This window comes from Schistocerca serialis, chromosome 2, assembly GCF_023864345.2.
Source record: "Schistocerca serialis cubense isolate TAMUIC-IGC-003099 chromosome 2, iqSchSeri2.2, whole genome shotgun sequence".
Lineage (NCBI taxonomy): Eukaryota > Metazoa > Arthropoda > Insecta > Orthoptera > Acrididae > Schistocerca > Schistocerca serialis.
Window position 1 is genome coordinate 862,375,845 of NC_064639.1, and position 21,325 is coordinate 862,397,169.

Sequence of the window (21,325 nt, forward strand, 5' to 3'; positions counted from 1 at the left end):
AATGTGTCGCCTGCACCAGGGTTTCCTACCATTGTGCTAATGTCAAATTCAGTTTATTCCATAGCAGGTTCTTTTCAAATTTTAAAGTTTCTTCGGTAAGAAATTATCCATAAGATCCATTAAAAAGTTAGCTCTGCATAAGTAAGAGAGTTATCCTCTCATGTAAGAGGAAGAGCGAAATTTATATAAAGGACAGAATAAGCCCAGATCTGACATTACGTGGATATTGCAAAAAATTCAGTAACATTTTAAGGGAAGTCATTAAAATTTCCAGGAGTATGTACATCCTTAGAGAAATTAATAATGCACATAATGACATCAAAACTCAAATAGGTGACTCAACAAACAGTCAGTATATCGTAACAATTAATCTTAATGACAATGTTGTAGCTGATAATTCGCAATTTGCGAGTATATTTGATAATCAGTTGCTAAAGGTAGCTTCTAAAATAGGATTAAATGGTTCAGTTGAAGAAGCAAGGGAATATATTAAAATATCATCCTACAAAGCTTCAGGCAACTAGAAGTAGCACCAACATCCTTCACACTAATTAACAGAACTAGAAATGTCCTAGAAAACAAAAGCATACTGGTTGTTGATTCAGTGTCAAACAGAATTTTGAGGAGTTGCTTAAACTTAATAAGTCCTTAATGACATATGTAATCCAGCCCTCGTACATGCAACTTTTACAGGCATATTAAAATATGCCATAGTTAAACCTATTCATAAGAATGGTGATAAGAAAGAAATAATTACCAAGCAGCTAACTGACATCGTTTTCCCAAATATTAGAGAAAGTACTGTAATCAACAATATTTTCAAAGTTTACATAGTATCTCGCAGTTTGAATTCTAGAAAGGACGATCAACCGAGAATACTGTATATACACTCTCCCAACAAATATCACAAGCATTATATAATAAAATTTGGCCTCCAGTCTTCAAGACATTGTAACTAAAAGTCTAAGAAGCAGACCTTGCCCAGGGTATTGGACAGGTCACAGGTGGCGGATAGTGAACATTCAACCAGAAGTGGTGGACAGTTGCGAATACAGAATAAGCAGTACCAGACCAAGGCAAAACAAAACCAAATCCACTTTGTACCTGTCTTGTAGCAAGTGGCAAAGTGGCTAGTGTCTGTTCACCAGTGGAAGTAACCCTTCCAGTCTTAACACTCTGATTCCAGGTACAGTAGTCATAGAGCATTCTGATAATGACACTATTACCTCAGGTGGTCAATCCACCACCAGTACTGGTCTTTTGGATTCTGTGGTGGCCCGATTAAAATGCAATGTGCTTCAACAGAGGAAGTCCGAGTCCTCTAACCAACTTAAAACCAAAGCAAATACAATTTTTGCAACACTCTTGCAATCAAGTAAATTTCATACATTCAGAGATACAAATAAAGAACAAAAGATTCCAATTTTGGCACTTCAAGTAAGACAAATGACGGACAACAACTCCATGGATTCTGGCAATTATCACATTTTCGAAAGTAAATATGATAAGAGAATATTTAATGATATACCACATCTGGGAGTTACTTTTTCAGCCTGCAAAAATGTTTTTAACTCAATAACAGAGGTTAAACCCATCAATAATACATGAATGACAATTTGTCTTAGATGCATAAATAAAGCATACACTTTGATTAATTCTCATATGCCAGCCAACATCGATAACCGTAAAAAAACCTGAAGTTAAAGAAGCTTGGGGAAATGTTAGAAAGCATCATCTAGAAAATTCCCTCCAACCATGTTAAAATTTTAATGGGTGATTTTAATTCTTAATTAGATAAGGAGAAAATATATAAGATTTCCTAAGCATATATCGACAAACCAAATTTGCCAAAGACTTGTTGAAACATGCAGATATTTTAAAAAGAACCCTCCTAAACAAAAACAACTTGGCAGGAATCCAATACATTTTTGGGCAATTTCAAATCTATCTTGTAGCAATTTAAAACCCTAACTACAAGGAAATTTTAAATGTTCAAGTTAGGAAATGGGCTAACATTGATTCTGAGCGTTATTTAATGTGAATAAAAGTAAAACTTCAACTTCAAAAACTCTTCAAAACAAAGAAGTTTTCCCAAACTTTGACACTGCTGAAATAACTCAAACGCTAACAGGCATACTTGATTAAAGACAATCCAACAATTGCCAAATCCCAAAAGAAAGCAGATCAAAAGCACGAAATTTAATTCCACTTCAAAAGAAACAAAAACATCCTTGGTGGAATGTGGATTGTGAAGCAGCAGCTAAGTGTAGGCATGAGGCATTAAAAAATTGGAATAGTAAGAAAACTGAAAATATGTACCACAACTTGCTAACTGTAAGAAAAGAAACATCTAAATTAATCCAATGGACTAAAAGAAACTACAAAAATGCCCAACTTTTAGAAACCAAAAAAGACTTTCAAAAGAGCAATACATGAAACTTTTATAAAACGTTCAAAACAAAACTAACTGGATGCCAACCTTAAAGTCTTTGTTTCCAAAGTGAAAATGGCAGTTTGGGTCTTAACAATGAGGATAACTATAAGATACTTGTTTATTATTTTGAAAAACTATTAAACTGTCCAGAACCAGCGAATCAATTCCAACCACAGCAAGCTAATAACACCAACCATAACTCTAAAGAACTTTACGAAATCGAAATAACTAAACAATTTAGGAGACTTAAAAACAACAAAGCATCTGAGGAAGACTGTATAATTGCAGAACTGCTAAAATGAGCTGGCGGTAACACTATAACTGAAATCAGGCATCAAATAGCACATATCTGGCAAATTTAGAAAATACATAAGGACTGGAAAACCACCTTAATCCATCCACTGAATAAAAAAGGGGATACAGCCAATGTTAATAATTACTGAGGAAGCTCTCTACTTCCACTCATATACAAAGTTCTCTCGCAATATTTTCTTCATCCAGCCCAAAAAACAGTTACAACGTATAATTGGTGAATACTAAGCAGCCTGTAACTCTAAAACTGATTAAGGAGATTTTAACCGCCACCATGCTCTAAAGTTAATTTCGTGGGAGAAATTTCTGAACCATTTGATATAAGGACTCGTGTTAGACAGGGAGATGGACTCTACACATTATTGTTTAATTGTGTATTGGGAAAGATAATTACACAATGGCGAAAGTAAAAGTCAAATCAAAATATAGATCAATCAATCATATTAGGTAGAAGTAATATTAGAATAGACTGCTTCAGCTTTGCAGATGATCTGGCAGTTTTAACTACCAATATTATCACAGCTCAGAAACAAATCGAAATTCTTGAAGAAGTTGCAGAAAAAGTAGCACTACAAACATCACAAAAAACGGAATATATGATATGCAACAAAGAGGCAACAAAGAATTTGAACACAATAAATGAAAAGGGTTTCTCAATTTATATATTTTTGGGGAAATCATACATAAAACGGTCTGAAAAAAGCTGCAAACGAAGTTTGCTGTCACAAAATGGCAACTGCATTCAGATTAACACAAAATATTGACAATAAAAAATAATTTTCTCAATTCAGTAAACTTAGGCATTACAGCATTGTAATCAAACATGAATGCCTTTATGGAGCATAAAGTTTAATTTTAAATAGAAAGAGGGGTATTGAAGAAATTTAAAATAAAGAAAGAAAGGTTATTAGAAAATTTTAGGTCCCAAAATTACTGATGGAGAAACTTATAGGTTGATAAGTAACAACGAAATAGAAGAATACATAGTCATATGTGGTGAGATGAGAAAACGAAGACTTAAATTTTATGGACACATTGAAAGAATTGCACCCACTAGGTTAACAAAAAAATAGTAGAATTCTACGAAAACGGAAGTAATTCCAAATCTGAGCCAATTAAACGGATGACTGCGATTAACGATGCTCTTTTAAGTAGCCAGTATAGCTCAGGCAGACGTTACAGATAGAAAAATATTCAGACAAAAGATATTTGATCGGAGACTTTGTCAGAGGAAAATTAGATATAGTCTGGAACACCATGGTGTGATAAAAGAAAGAGACTTCATTTTGAAAGGATGAAACAAGTTTGGACATAAAGGAAGGACAACCATGAAAAGCAACAGTGACTGAGTGTACCTTACGTGTTCCTATTGCGCCCATTAGTGAATAACAGGAATAAAATTTACCCACTTGGTACTTTTGGTGACCTTTCCATGATGTTTGATTATGTAGATCATGTTACTCTTCAGAAAAATGACTAAAGACACAGCTGGTTTGAATTGTATCAAGCAAACAAAATGGTAACAGCTATGCAGAAAAAGTTAAATGGTGTTGAAAAGATATAGAATTCTTTTGACTCAGTAGAAATCACAAAAGGAGTCCCACTGGGTTCAATTTGGTGTCTACTCATATTCCTTACGTACGTGAATTACCTTCCCCTTAACATTCAACAACCAGAATTGGTACATTTTGCAGATGATACTAGTGTTGTAATAAATCCTATTAGAGTGAAAGCAACATAAGAGATGGTTAACAAAGTTTTTTTCAAAGTATTATTAATTGGTTCTCTGTACATGGACTCTCCATAAGTTTTGAATATGTACTACAATCATATCTGTACAATAAACAGAGCAAAATGGACAGTTGATGTAGCACATCCTCAGAACTCAGTAAATAGGCTAGAATGTCCAATTTTTTTAATGAACTTTTTGATGAAAAGGTGGGTTGAAAGAAGCATATTACTGAACTCCTCAAACATTTAAGATCAGCTACTTTTACTCTTCGTATAATTGCTAGTCTTGGAAACAAACAGACTAAACTCCTGAGACAGTTTCCAAATATCGAGTCAGTAATCACTTATTGGATATTTTTCTGGGTTAGCTCACAACCTAGAAGGAAAGTACTGATTGCACAAAAACGAGCAGTAGGAATACTATGTGGCTTTTATCCACAGATTTTATATAGTATCTCATAGACAGCTAGGTATTTTAAGTACGAAGTCACAATACATACATTCGCTAGTAAAATTCGTCATAATAATCCATCACAATTTCAGAAAAAGCACGATGTCCATGCATAGAACATCTAAGGTAAAAAAAAAACTTTCTTGCCCATTATCAAAGAAATCTGTAGCTCAGAAATTAGTTGAACATACAAAAAACAAAATTTTTAGCTAATTTCCCTAATAACTTAAACTGTTGGCCAAGTAGAAAAGTAAGTCTTACATACAATCTAAACTAACGTTTACTGAACAATTCCTTCTATTTCATGGACGAATTTCTATTTAAAACCGGTAGCCTGTAAAAGATAACATAAAACTTGTTTTCAAGTCTGTTTGCAAGAGCAGGACCGAAAAGTAACATTTCCATTAACGTTGACGTTAAAGATGTATTTCTTTGAGCAATATGTCTGCTGATGGGTTCAATGCAGCATACCATGACAACTGTTCTGTGCCAGCCTTTTCATCTCAATGTAGCACTCGCACCTGGCATCCTCAGTTACCTGCGGGCTGTATTCGAAACTCTGTCTAACTCTACAGCTCCCTCCAGTACCGTGCAGAGTATTCCCTGATCTCTTAGCACTGTACTGTTTCTATCTCACTGTTTTTCATAGGTTCCTTTTTTCAGAAATTCTATGGAGAAGCTCCTGATACCTTATCTCATTAGTCAGATTAGTTTTCAACATAATTCTGTATCATCACATCTCAAACTTTCCGATTCTCTTCTGTTACGGTGTTCCCACTGTCAAAGATTCACTACCATACAACACAGTGCTCCTAATGTGCGTTCTCAGAAATTTATTCCTCAAATTGAGGCCTGTGTTTGATTTCAGTAGGCGTCTCTTAGCTAGAAATGTTTTCTTTGCTTTTGCTAAACTGTTTACTCCATTACAGGGTTAATTTTCTTGCACGGTAGTGGAATCAAACCCAGCTGCTTCGTCATCCCCACTTTTGTTGTTAAGATTCTCGCTACTCTCATTTTGCTGCTTCTCATTTGATAGGTCTTTTTCTGGTTTATTCTCACATCATATTCAGTTCTCATTAAAATGTTCATTCCATTCAAGAAATCCTATAATTCTTTCACTTTCATTGAGTATGGCAAAGTTATCAGTGAATCTTATCATTGATATCCTTTTGCCCTGAATTCTCATCCTACCCTTGCACCTCTTCTAACTATAGATTGAACAGCAGTGGAGAAAGCCTGCAGCCCTGTGTAACGCCTGTTTTAATCCGAGCACTTCGTTCCTGGTCATCCAGTCATATTGTCCCTTCTTCAGCCTTCTACATGCAATATATTACCAGTCTTTCCCTATAGCTTATTCCTATTTTACACAGAATTTCGAAAATCTTGCCAAATTTTACCATACTGAATGCTTTTTCTAGGTCAACAAATCGTATAAACGTATTATGTGGTTAACAAGTTTTTTTGGATGGCCGGTCTCCGCAGCAATCACAGAAATATTTGTTTTGTAAATACAAGCTCCTTTTCCTGCTGCACTGTAATTTATTCCTGCCAAGCGCATTTCGCTTTTTATACTCTAAGGCATGTTCAGTGGGATCTCGAACGATACATTTTGTTTTTGTACGTGTTATTTTTAGATTATCCAGCAGTTCAAGTCGCCTATTTTTATTTAACAAGTAATTACTTAAAGTTTGTAGGTATGTGTGTTTCCTCTAATGTGGTCTTTTCATTTCGACCCATAAGCTATTCCGAAGTTTTTCTTTAGACTGTGCACAATGTTCGCCTTTATTTTTGTGGCCCACTATTACCATTTTGTCACTAATTATAGATTTTTCTTCGAAAACTGTGCTTTTAAAGAAGAAAACAGAGTACGTTCATTATGCGTTTCGTCCTGTTTGGTTCGTTTACCAACCTGATGCCAACCTGACGAAGTATCTGTTGAAAAGTAACGTCTGTTCATGATGTTTCTCTCTCTCTCTCTCTCTCTCTCTCTCTCTCTCTCTCTCTCTGTCTCTCTCTCTCTCTTTGTGAGTGTGTATGTGTGTGTGTGTGTTTGGGGGGGGGGGGTGTCATTGGTTTGAGTAGAAGAGTGTTGAATATGAATGTAAGAGCTGTTAGAGAGTGATTGAAAGCGCGATGATCAACTGATATTAGTTTTTTATGTGTTTGGTGGAGGGGTTTATGACAAGTGAGTGAAACGGTGTTGGGTAGTATTATTATTATTATAATCCTTTTTTGGTGCATTATTATATTATTCTATTAGTTTAAACAATGAATCGTCTGGCTTGTGTACTTGATCAATCAACAGGGTTTTCTTTTCTGCTTTGGTTTTCCGTATGTGATAATTTTCTTGCCAGATTTGGAGTTGTTTTTTGTTGTTGCTACTAACTATTTTTATGTCTTCTTCTTGAGTTGTTGGCTTGTGATTATGTTCTCTTAGGTGTTCTGCAAATCTGGAGTGGTTTGTTCCATGCTTCCAGGCTTTCATGTGTTTTTTGTATCTGACGTTAAATGTTCTGCCTGTTTGTCCTATGCATCTGTCACCACAATTGTTACACTGTAGTTGATATATAGCTGCTTTCTGCTACAGGTCTTTGTTTTTGTCTTTTGGGGTGTATTTTTGTATAGCATTGTCAATTGTGTATGCTATGTTTACTCCCTGTCTTTTGAAACTGTTGGTGATTTTATGTATGCGTTTGTGTTTCTATGTCATTGTGTACCATATTGTGTTTCTTTCATATTTTTCTGATTATTCTCTGTAGGTGATATGGTACTGAGTGAGTTTTGGTTGATGTGTTGTTGCCTGTGGTTTGGAGCTTTCGGCTTTTATTTTAGATTTAATTTTGTTGTCTAACTTTGTGACAATGCTAGTATTGTAACCATTGTTTTATGCTATGTGCATTGTTATGTCAAGCTCTTTTTGGTAGTTTTATTTCGAGAGTAGCACTGTGTCTAGCCTATGGAACATATGTCGAAGTGCTGCTTGCATTTGTGAGTGTCAGTGGTTGGAGGATTGGGTAGCGTTAATGTTTGTTGTTTTGAGTTTATGTTAAATTTCAAACATACTGTTTTGTTTGTTGATTGTTGTATTCAGAAAGTTAATTTGGGTAAATGAATTTTTAGATATGAAGTGGTATCTGTAGTAAATATTAATTACGTTGTGTAAAGAAAACTTACGTTAAACTGAAACGTTTCACATCATTACAAAATGTCAAATTCATGATCTGTGGAACAAGTATTAATGTAATGAAATGTAGTGTGTTCTCTTTCAGTTGTGACTTTTATATTTTTCTCTACCTTGTTGATGTCAGTATATAGTTTTTCAATTTTTGTTTGTCGTTTCTCTAATAAGCAAAGGATTTCATCCATGTACCTGAACCAATATAACTTTTTGATTCTTTTGCTACTATTTTTGTGAATATGATTTGTTCAGTGTGGTTCATAAATATATTTGCTATGACTCCTGAAACTGGGGACCCCATTGGCAGTCCATCTTCTTGTAAATAACTTTCATAATTGGAAGTAATTTTCTCCTGTTATGAGATTTATTAATATAAATATTTCATTGATCTGTTCATCAGGGAGTTGACTATAAGTTTTCAGGATCTTATCTATGATTTATATTATTTATGGTACTGGAATGTTGGAATACATGCTTCCTATATCAAACGAGAGGAGTTTTACTGTGTCTGGAGTTTTATATCTTTTATTTGTAGTATTGATTGCGTAGTGTTTTTAGTGGTTCTGTCTTCTTGCACTTTTAAATTTTCAGACAGTAATTTTAGGGTGCATCCTGCAAGCCTGTAAGTGAGAGATTTTCCTAAAATCCTGCATTTGTCTGAAAAGAAGATTCGGTTTGTGGATTTTTGGTTGTCTTCAGGAGACAGGTGCAGTGCGATTTACCTGTGTAGCTTTCTCTTATCTGTGTTATCCAGTGTGATCTCTATATATTCCAGAGTATTATTTTAATTTTGTAATGTTATTTTGTCACCTGAATGACATAATGAACTCACAACATTTACGTCTTTGGAAAGCACACTTTTCGAACAACTATCAATAACTAGTGCAAAAGATTAATAGAGCACCACAAAAATAAAGGTAAACACGGTGAACACTGTGAAGAAAAAGTCCGTAATATAAAAATATGCTTATATTTCGGAAATGAAGTGGTAGTACGACCTCCAGACCACATTAGAGGAAACGCAGATGCTAGCAAACTCTAAGTAATCACTTGTTTGCATTAAAAGACGCTAAGCGAACTGTTTGATAATCTAAAAATAACACATATAATAACGAAAACGTATCGTTATAGGACCCACTGCAGATGCTTTATAGTAAAAACGGTGAAAAGCGTTTAGGAGAAATGAATTACAGTGCAGCAGGAAAAATTGTTTTGTTTAGAAAAGAAGTATTTCTGTGCTTTCTGCGGAGGGTGGCCATCCAAAGAAACTTGTCAAATAAAAGATACGCTCATTGAATTTGTCGATCTACAAATAGCGTTAGATAATGTAAAATTGGATAAGATGTTCGAAATACTGTAAAAACTAGGAGTAAACTATAGGGAAAGATTGGTATTATACTGTATGTACAAGAATGAAGCAGGGACAATAAGAGTGAACGAAAAGAACGAAGTGCTCGGATTACTTGTAACAAAAGTGTTAGGCAGAGATGCAGCCTGTCGCCACTGCTGTTCAGTCTATACATCGAAGAAACGAGGGATATAAGAGAGGGGTCCAAGGGTTGGATCTGTAGAGACATCATTTTTCAGCAAGACAATGCACGACCATATTTTACTGCACGAACACGTGCCTCCTTGGTGTCACAAAATGTCAGCCTTTTGGCCTGCCCCACCAGATCACCAGGTTTGTCACCAATCGGAAATGTGTGGGGTATGGTGGAAAGACAGGTGCAGCACTATGACCCAGTGCCAACCACCACAGCTGAACTTTGGAAGTAGGTGAATTCAGCATGGATGGTTATACCACAGGACGCCATTTGCATCTTGCACACATCGATGCCATCAAGCATGGAACAAGTTATCAGTTCCCTATTCATAAAGAATTCTGAGCGGTGGGATCGCTAGCGTCCCGCGATTGCGAGTATTCGTCGAAATGTTTATCGAAATGACCTTGGTCACTATATTTATTCTTTTAATTGGTTTAAATGTAATTTTTGCTATTCCTTTGTCATGTCATAATAATTGTCATATGAAATACATCATTTGCTTTCCTTTTTCTTACTACGAGTTTTTTCCACTTGGAATCCATGTTCATGTGATTTTGACTATTGTTATGTATTAATTCCGATTTAGTTTCTTCCATTGTGTCATCTTACATTTTCGTCCTTCTTACTGTATTCATTATTTTATTTCTCATTTTGTTTGAATTTCGTTTTAGTTATACTCCCCGCTTAAGTTCAAATCATCATTTAGTTTATTTTGTGCAATGAGAATTTGTTTTAAATGTTAACGTGACGATTGACATCCGAAGTGATGTACACCTTGTAAAGGAAAATACTTTCTTGACACAAGTGAACAGTGAATAAAAATAGATTATTTCAACCTTTGTTCTTTGAGCGGCAAATCGGAAGTTTTCATATGTTCAAACAATGCGACAGAAAAATACAAACAATTAAATCCACATTCACAATGATTCCAAATGGGAAAAGAATGGTAGGAAGAGAAGATAAGAGCAATTGAAGAAGTTAAAACGTTGACTAAAATTAAGTGCAAAGGAATAGAGATAAATGAAATACAGCACAGGGGCCTGCGCTATGTAAAACCAGAGTCAACGCCGACACCTACTTGCGTTCTGTGACGTTCCGCTGAAGCACCTCGCATCTGTCTGTTGTGACCACAGACAGGCGTCAACGTGTCTACTGGAAGGTCACAGGATGCAGCGTTTCTCGCGACCCACATCTCTCCAACTCACGGAATCATGGTGTGGCGAGCGAGTCTGTACGACAACACGACTGACTTGGTTCTTCCTGAAGGTAGGACGATTGCTCGCAGTATGTGGCAAGAATGGTAATACCTGTTGTGATACTGAAACTGTTCGCTGCCTGTATACCCTGTCAAGTCCTCGTAGTCTCGTAGTTTTCAGGGATCATCCAACTGATGTACACTACTCTGTTTGTACAGTTAAATGGTTCTTTCCGGATTTATGAGCACTGTAAACGGTGCAATCTCGGAACATAAACTTAATTACACTCTTTCACTGAACTTACACAATAATCTCTTAACACAACAAAAGCTTGACACAGTGAGAACTTAATGGAAAGAACAGTAAACACCATAGTTTGTACATAAAGCCACATTAATGAAAGAATAACTTCGTAAATCAATCCTTTTATAAATCCAAAATCGCAGATATTCGAGCCTATAAATTTAGCGAACAATTACAAAGAGTGATTGGCTGCTGGACAGTTAACAGCAGGCTTGACTTGCTAATGAGTAACGCGCAGAAAGAGGGGTTGCTCATACATGATGTGTGGTTACTAACAGGCCCAGGACTGAGACGCGCGAGCTTCGTTAAGGGGTGTTGGCAACATAAAGGGTGGGCGCCAACTCTCACGATATAGGAGCTATTTGTGGGCTTACCGGTTGCTGACTCTGTCTTAGATGTTACTATTCTCTCGATAAAGCTGCCAACAGATGTCCGCCTTTATTTCCCGACTGCAGACTCTTCCAACATAGTTGTAGTCTGTTTGATAGCTCACTCGGGTTCGAGAATTTTCGGTAGCGTCTGACTATCTGAAGACAGGCATATGAACAAATTGCTATTTCGCCAGGTTCACAACCATTTTAAAAAACCGCTACACTGGCTATTGCTATTCAAGATGGACTCTGAGCATTAACAGTATCTAAGTAGGACAGAGATCAGGAAGAAGTTGTTGTTTTTGGGAGCTGAGATTTAACATATGGGATATGTCTCTGTAACTTTCATGGAAAGTGTACCAAAAGCTCTATTCCAGCCAAATACAGAGAGTTGCTACATTCCAGTTCACTCCCTAAATACCTTTACCAATGTACAATATTCTTTGCCTTTATGGTCCTTCATGTCACCCATGGAGCATGTCTGGGATGCGATTGGAAGACTTGTACTTGCATATTGGTGGTCTTCATGAACTGACACAGCACAAGTGTGAAGCGCAGCAAAATATTCCTCAACATAAAAATCAGAGGATGAATACTTGCATATCTCAACGAACTGAATAGCTTATTCATGTCCTCCGGGGTCACGTCTCTCACTAATTTTAATGATGGTTATCAGTTCTAAATGGAGTGAAAGTTTAAATGTTTAATACTCGTTGTGTGACGAACATCTCCTGAAAATGTGATAAATATCAGCCTGGTGTCTTATGGAGCAACACTTTCCATTATCGCCATGATATTTGCTCATAGTAGATTACGTTGTCTGTCGTAGGTGAACGTATTGTGAATTTTCATTCGGATTCGGAATACTATGTAGCTTCCTCTTGCCATGTAATCTACATCACAGACTAGCTCTTCAATAACTTTTCCAGGAAAGTTTATTCCTTAGTGAGTATGTGGTCATTTGTGACAAACTGAAATCCTGAACGGTAGAAGGATTGAAACCGGACCAGATCGCCTCCTACTGGAAGTGCTCTCAACACTGAGGCACCAGCCGACGCTTCACGGACCAGTCTGGCACCTGCCGCCAGATTGAACTCTACCATGTATGGTGTGGGACCGGCAGCCGGGAAAGAGTGACTGCAGCAGAAGTTTGGTTGCCCCACTGCCCTTGACAGTAACAGAGCACACTCAGTTTACACTCATCGTAACTCATCAAGAATACATATTCTGCTCCACATCTGTATCTACATACATGTACCGCCATCCACTGCCCTGTGCGTGGCGGAGGTTGCCTATCACCACTATTGGACATTCCACTACCTGTTCCTCCCGCAAATTGGACGAGAGGAAAATCACTGTGTGTATGGCTCCGAGTGAATCCTGATCTCTGTTATCTAGTCATTAAGATCATTAAATGAGGGGTACGTTGCGAACAGTAGACGATTTCTGCAGTCAGTGGTAACTGAGGTTCTCTAAACTTTCCCAATAGCGGGCCCCGAAAAGAACGTCGTCTTTCTCCAGGTATTCCCATTCGTAGAGCCAATTCGTAATACTTGCGTGATAATAAAATCTACAGATACAAATGTAACGACACGCCTGTGAATTGTTTCGATCTCCTCCTTTAATTCGACCTGGTGGGGATCACAAAGATTTGAGCAGTACTCAAAAACGGGTCGCAGAAGTATTCAACATGCGGTCACGTACTGTTACCTAAAATTCTCCAAAGGAACCGAAGTCGACTATTCACCTTCCGTGCAATTGACCTTATGTTTTCGTTCCATTTCACATAGCTTGGCGACGTTTCGCTTACGTATTTCACTGACGTGACTGCGTCAGGCAGCACCCGACAAATACTGTATTCGAACGTTACATGATTGCTTTTGCTACTCATCTCGACCAGCTTACGTTCTTCTACCTTTAAAGCAAGCTGCTATTCATCACAGGAAACAGAAATTCCGTCCAAGTAATCGTGTGTCCTCCTACAGTCACTCAACGATGAAACTTTCTCGTACACCATCAGCGTCATCAGGAAACCATCGCAGACTGCTGCTCACCCTGTCCGTTATATCGTTCACGCATGCAGAGAGCAAGAGCAGTCCTGCCACACTTCTCTGGAGCATTTTGGCGATACCCTTGTATCTGATGAACATTCTCCACACATACAAGTGGTCTTACAGAGTACAAAAAAATCATTCAGTAGGGTTCTCTCTACAGGAAACTGAGATATTTCGAGTTATCTTCCCAGATTTAGCTTCTGTGTTAAACTCAGATAGAAAAACTGAGACGGACTCATTTTTTCCCGTATAAAACACTTGAAATCCATAAAGTGTGCTACACAGATTCTGCAAGATTCGAAACATGTTCAGCGATAGATGATATCGTGCCAAACGGAAATATTCAGGAAAAGTGAGCTGCGAAACAACAGGCAAATGGTACAAAACTTTGAATCAAACTGACATTTGGTATTTGCGAACTTCATGCAGATACCTTTTCCGATAAGTAGCGGCTGTTGTTCATCATTACGTATCTAAGTGGTCACAACATTATCCACGTTTCTCACAGCACTGGTAACGATTAAGATGTTGACGTAACTGTCAACGATCCCTTCTGAAAAATCTTCCCAAAATTTGAACAAAATCTCGTGTGCCTCCCAGCCCCGTCGTCTGGGTATGCATGTAGGACTTTGAAAGCCGCTGTCTTCCGTACTCAGAAATATTGCCCTGAAAACATGCATTCGTTCATGAAAAATCGGTAGTTTAGCTACCTAGAGATGTCTGTAGCTCTCTTTTGTGATGTTATAGATTGAAAGTTTTGTGTGAGTGGTAAAACGTCGCTAGACACTGCCTCTGCACTACTATTGTCATGGCTGTACAAAATTGAATGGGTAGACATGTGCTGGCAATAATTTAAATGTAATAGCGGTACCTGTAAGTATGAGGTAATATGGACTACTACTTGTGAATATTATGCAAGTAATTTTAACTGTTTTCTGTGTCTTAGGGTAACAACATGAGCGACCACCGACTCCATGGCTGGACCAGAGATATGGAACGTGTGAAAGATATGCTGCACATAAAATTAAAAGGTTGGGTACAGGACATGCAATCCTTCAGCAAGCAGATAGGTAACTACAAGGTGGAAGAAGACAAGAACAGCCCTGGAGAGTATACAGTTAGGTATGAAACTGTGTACATCCAAAACTTTGTCGATCACATTAAGTAAAGTGTATATTTCATTCACTTTTTCTTTAGTTATACAGATTATTTTCTGTAATAGAATTGGCAAGTTTATCTCCTTTGTTTCGTTTGCGTGATGTTATGACTGCATCTATGAGACTTTTGGGATATTAAGGGGCACTTGTTACGTGTAGCTAGGGACGTTATTAGGGTGGTGATATTACTGAAATGGTAGCAGATACAGTTGTGTTACATCCCAGATAACATCCCCAGTGGACACTAAAAGTTCGACGTCATCAACTCCCAGAAGCTGAAACTCCTTTGTCAGTCACCTGCAAACTGCCATCTACGGAGAAACGCAGAGCGAGGTTCAACAAACACGGAAGCTGTTGCAGCACTAGCGAACGGTCGATTACCCAAGTCCGCGTGCAATGCAGAAAGCCATCATGGTAACCTAGACACACTGTCATAGTTGTGGCAAAGCGGTGTGTCGCAAGAGAGGCCTAGTAGGTAGTAGGTGCTTCGCAATATTAAGTATTCAGGTTACGAAACCGCAGAAAAGAGTCTCAGAAAGGTGAAGCTGTGGAAGTCTGGAGTCACTAGGAGAGCTGACAACGAGAGAAAACCAGGACACGTGATATCATTGCCACCACCACCGCCGTAGATCGCACAGAAAGCGACAACATAAACGTCCAATCCTTCCTAACAAATGTCCCATTTACTGAGTGCTGACTGCCGACTGCTGAGTGCGTAATGACAACCCTGGTGTTAGTTGATGCTCTCCAGTGAGATTCTTAGGAGTCATAAGTCCTGCTGGAAGGACTCTACTGTCACCAGCTCCAGTACCAACATCTGAGACAACTCTGATGCGACGCAGAGACTGCCATCACCCGGCAGCCGGCTAGAGGCTTGACCTGCATGACCAGTGCACTGTCTGTCACCCACCTTCGAGAGGGAGCGCCTTGCTGCTACTCATCCCATTCCTGTGGCAGAATCAATGTTCTGGCTGGTGTCCCTAAAATGAAGGGCTTACCCGTTTATGACAGCGAGTACTGTAGGTGGATCTAGGAGCGTGTCTCCTGAGTGAAAATCTTAGCCTTCATCGAGAGCACTTTGGAGACCGATGCGTAGAGATGGAAGCCATCGGCGGCCATAGGTCGACGGCTGCCTGGTGACCTAACTGCCGCCATCGACGCCTCGCTTCATAGGTCGAACTGCAATGTCAGTCTACCCTGCTGACGAGGGAGGACACCTGTGGCGTGGCGCCTTGGAAGTCACAAATGTATTACTGCTAAATAAATGTGTTATTGTTAGTAATATTTTCTTGGCACGCTCAAGTGTAGCAAGTCCCCCACCACTACACCCGGCCGTGCTCTCTCCTGACGACTGTAGGGATCTGTGACCTGACCCCCATTCCTGTTGTCAGCAAGTGGTTGCCAGTTATGGAGACGAATACACCTGGTGCCACACTCATACAACTAGGAGAAAAGCAGTCGACCGCCTATGCGACGAATAGAAGTTCATAACAATTCTGTCTGGTGAGTGACTGACATTTGTCTGCTTCCCTGTTGCGTATTTCGTTGTGCCAGTATTGATTTATAGGGCCTTCACAGTAGGATAAGTGTATCGTTTGTTAGACTGCAGAAACCTGCAGATTTGTCTGAGCTCTATGGGAACACTAGAGAAGTTTATCTGCTGACAGTGAAGCGTTCCATATTGTAATTTATCAGGGCATGACTTGCCATGTGTTCATGCTGTGTCAACTTCCTGTAGTATGTGTAGAAGTATTAATCATAAGACACACGAGTGCACAGAATCTCGTGGGGCTACGATATGATGTAAAGACTGAGTGTAGTTTAGTTCTTTTTTGCCTACTGTGTGGGCTCTTATTCTTATCTTGTATAACAACAGATGGAGTCTACAAAATTGCCAGACACACGAGCAGTGACCCTGAATGAAAAGGTGGAAGCTTTGAAGGGACAGCTAGATCCCTTGTTAGAAACAACAGCGCAGCAGGAGCAAGAAAATGAAGCATTGCGGAAGAGAACAGAACAATGGGAAGCGGTTGGGGTTCAAGGACTCTTTGATTTAGGGGAAAATAAAAATCACGTTGTGTGTATCCACCCTTCCATCGATTCCAAAGCAGCTAACTCTATTGCGCCTTGTTCAGTGAAAAGAACCGACTACGTATTTTTGTTAATGGCGTAAAGGACGTAACCAAACTAGGAAAATGGTAGGAGGAAACGTCCCTGCCAGCCGCTGTAGCAGAGAGGTTCTAGGTGCTTCAGTCTGGAACCGCAAGACCACTACCATCGCAGGTTCGGATCCTGCCTCGGGCATGGATCTGTGTGATGTCGTTAGGTTGGTTAGGTCTAAGTAGTTCTAAGTTCTAGGGGAATGATGACCTCAGATGTTAAGTCCCATAGCGCTCAGAGCCGTTTGAAACGTCCTCAGTGGGAGACACGTAAGTGTAAGTTATGTACAACGGGGGACAAACAGTTGACAAACCGGCTACCAGTCTAGTACCGCGCTCTCAGTTGCAGTACGGAGCGAGGTTCCTTAGAGACAAACTCAATGGAGTGTCGCAGACCTACGGCGAATGAGTGTAATGCGTCTCTGACAGGAATAGGAAACTGAATTCGCAAATGTATGAAACAACAGAGAATGCGGAGGCCGTTACGGTGATCCTGCAGAAGGCAGAGAATAGGGATCTGGGCGTATTCCTGAAAGACATTTCCTCTAATATGTAAGGGAGGGTCAGAATGGAGAACCCAAGTGACTTATCCGCTGCCATTATGATTGCTATGCTGTTGGAGGAGATCGATATTGCTGCACGAAGGCACAGTGATCGCAGTGCTTTTTCTACTGTGAACTGTCTTAGATGTGGGTATACGAAGGAAATCGCGAAACAATGTCATCAATCGGGATGTCATGCATGTGGGGACGTCGGCCATAAAGGGTGAGGTTGTCGCAAGAAAAGACATGACAAGCAACTTCCTAAAAGTCGCTTGTTACACGGAAATAGGTGCGCCTCACCCATCGGTCAGCATTCCCAGTAGAACATAAGGCAGCAGAAACATGTGCGGAGAAGGAATGCTGCTTGCTAGGCAATGTAAATTGTTTGCAACGTAAATTTCTGGTGGACGCGAGGGCTCGTTTGTTGGTAGTCAAATGGTTCAAATGGCTCTGAGCACTATGGGACTCAACTGCTGAGGTCATTAGTCCCCTAGAACTTAGAACTAGTTAAACCTAACTAACCTAAGGACATCACAAACATCCATGCCCGAGGCAGGATTCGAACCTGCGACCGTAGCGGTCTTGCGGTTCCAGACTGCAGCGCCTTTAACCGCACGGCCACTTCGGCCGGCTGTTGGTAGTCAGTCTGGATCTCCCGGGCAGGAAGAAATTCAGGTCCCCATTGGGAACAACGCTGCTCAGTTTTAACGAGGGAAAAAGTGTTTTCGAGAACATGTATACGTATTGCCAGAAGTTGATGAGGGGTATTTTCGATCGTGAGACTCAACTTTCTTGCTGAATGCTACGCACAAATTTTCCTTTCAAGTGTACTATTGAACTTGGTAGTACATTGTTTCCGCTAGGTGCAACAGCTGCAAGTGTTACACTGTCGTAAGGTTCACCGATCATGAAATGGTGCAAAATGTATAGCGGTCACATGCACTAAAGGTCTATTCGCAGGACGCTATACCACAAGGTACAAGGCAGTTTGTCTGGGTTAGCGTAGATATTTATTATCCACGGTAAAGCCATTGGAAACTAGCATAGAATTCCGTGTCACACTGCTTCGTAAGCGGAAGTATAGTACGTTTCAGCCACATGAAAGTAGATTTTTTGGTTCCAGTCAGTGTTAAAAATTTTGGTAGGGACAAAGTGCGTCTGCAAAAGGCTTTACTAATTGCTAACTTCGATGTTTTAGAGGAAGATGACATGGATAGGTCAAGGGAGGACCTCTGCAGCAATCAAGCCGTCAATGCGTCTACATGACGTGACAGAGTGGAGATTCACAGGGAAATAATAGGGAAGATGTGGCAACTTTGTTACTGAAGTTCATGGATTGTTTTTCGGAGTCGTCCGTTACCAGCAACTCCACCCACACAGTACACAATAACAACAGGGAACAATGCTCCAGCGTACAAGAACCCATATTGAGTTCCTCCGTGTATCAAATGATAATGGAAAAATTTATCGACCAGCAGCTAGCTGACGGAATTATTGAGTACAGTGATAGATCCTGGAGAGCACATGTAATTCTGTTCCTAAAAATCACCAGATGGCACTAAACAGTACAGATTTCGCTGTGACTGCCGATATCACAATGCATGAACTGTCACGGACGCATATCCAATACCAAATATGACATAGACTCTCGACAACTAGGATCAGTGTCACTATTTCTCCACAATGAATTTAAAGTGCAGATATGAACTGGAAGAGGTGCCAGAAGATTGACGGAAGGCACCGTTTTCCATTCCGGGAGCTCATTTCCAGTATTGTTGGTTGGCATTCCGACTCAAGAATGCAACTGCAGGTGGCATCAGAGATTCTTGGATGGTGTACGTGGTGGACTGAAATCAAAACAATGTGTAATTTATCTTGACGACATCATAGTGTTTCCAAAGGACATGAAGGTGCATATACAGCCTCTGGACGAGGTATTCAAAAGACTGGGAACATCGCGACCAACGCGAAACATCGATAAATGTCATTTTGGAGCAATGGAAGTAAACAATCTCAGGCATGTAATAAGCAAGGAAGTTGGAGAACTGTTCCACACTTCGTGTCAGCAGTTCAGAATTTTTTGCCACCAAAGACAGTTAAACAGTTGTAAAATATTACGTTCTCTTTAATTATTATCATCGATTCGTGAAGGACCTTGCTGAAATTGCTGGGGCTTTGAACCTTTTGTTACGAAAAGGAGAAAAATTGGAGCAGTGTACTGAATGTGAAATGGCGTTCGATATTTTAAAGAAAGCACTGACATCGTATCCAGGTTTAATATTTCCCAACTTTGTAAAAAAAAATCTGTTTTCTAATGCCAGAAATGCAGCTCTTGGACGTGTCATACAACAGGATGTGGGTTCTAAAGCACATCCTTAATCGTACACATCCTGACAGCTGAAATAAAAAAAAAAGCAAAATTATTCCATGGCTGAGAAGGAGATGTCAGAGGCAACCTGAGGTATTACATGCTTTTGCTGTAATTTATATGGCCAAAGATTAAAATAGTGATGTCTCACACTGACCTAGAATCGTTATTAGGATTAAGGATCCCTGCAGCAGATTAACGAGGTGGACACTCCGTATGACGGACTCTGATTAAGAGGTAGTACTGGAAAGAAGTTCACCAATCCTGACAGTATGGTTAGGGGAATTGCAGTTGTGCAAGCACTGCACAGGAGCGTTGCTGAACCGCAAAAGGCTCAAGCTGGTGATGCTGACTGTCAAGAATTCTGGTTAGAACCTCGGTTTGTGACGCACAATGGCTTGCTATGCAGAGCAACAAGGAGTGGATTACGAGTGGTAGCACCTGCAGTCTTCTGGAACGAACTCTTGAAACGAATACATGAGCATGTGTTGTCAGGCTATGCTGGTCGAAGAGCAGCTGATAGATGATGAATTGCGGAAAAATTTTGGTGGAGAACTAGAAAAGCGGATGTCGAGCAATATGTCAGGAATTGCGTACGTTATGCACAACGAAATGATATTAGCCACAGATCGATCCCATTACACCATCTACCACAAACGTCTAATCAGTTTGGAATGCTTGGGATGATCATATTAGGCCCAATTAATAAAACACCAACAGGAAATAAATACATATTGACTATAACTGACCATTTCTCATGTTACATAGTAATGGTTGTAGCCCCTGACCAAAAGGCAAATACAATTCCTGAAGCCTTAGTATTCCAGACATATTAATTACAGACCAGAGTACAAGATTCATGTCTGATCTAATGAAGCCGCTGTGACGACAGCTCCGAATTTTCAAGCTGCGAACAAGCTCCTTTCATGCACAAACAAATAGGAGAGCAGAAAGAGTTCATCACACAAATTGGAAGATTGGCGCCATGTGTGTTGCTTGTGATCCATCAGTTTAGTTGTTCACTTGAGGTCACTCTTTGATAGTAAGCTCTACAACAATGTGAAACTGCACATTAAGTCTTTGTTTGAACATTACGACTTACTGTGTGCTAAAATGTTTCTTATAATGAGTAACGTGAATATAAATAGCGTTGATATCGAGATTACGACGTTATACTTCAGTCACATGAGAGCAAACATGCCGGATCATATTCAGTTTCAACAAGGTTATGCAATGGAATCATCGCCTGTATGCAGACGTCAGCTTCAAGTTAATTAATGTGTTAATAATATGTAACCGAGAAGAGGCCGCAGTTAACGACCAGTGCACTGCCAGGTCAGCTGTGCCAGTATACACAGGTCCCGCAAATGGCGCTTCCGAATGAGGGATGTCACACAGGATCCTGTCACACAAGTGGCTGACTCAGCTGTTATGCCTCGCCGCCCCACGACGGGCCGCGAACCGACGACCGCTGCCCGAATGTCATAAGCGGGTGCTAGGGCACCTCAGCGCCATTGCACAGCCG

General features: G+C 39.7%; 1 protein-coding gene across 1 annotated transcript in view; it reads left to right on the forward strand.

Moving 5' to 3' along the window:
* The window catches only part of LOC126458166 (uncharacterized), a 189,411-nt gene that overhangs the window by 87,997 nt on the left and 80,089 nt on the right, over positions 1-21,325 (forward strand). The window contains exon 5 of the mRNA XM_050095034.1: positions 14,521-14,696. Coding sequence (XP_049950991.1) covers positions 14,521-14,696 — 176 coding nt within the window. The remainder of the gene's footprint in view (positions 1-14,520; positions 14,697-21,325) is intronic.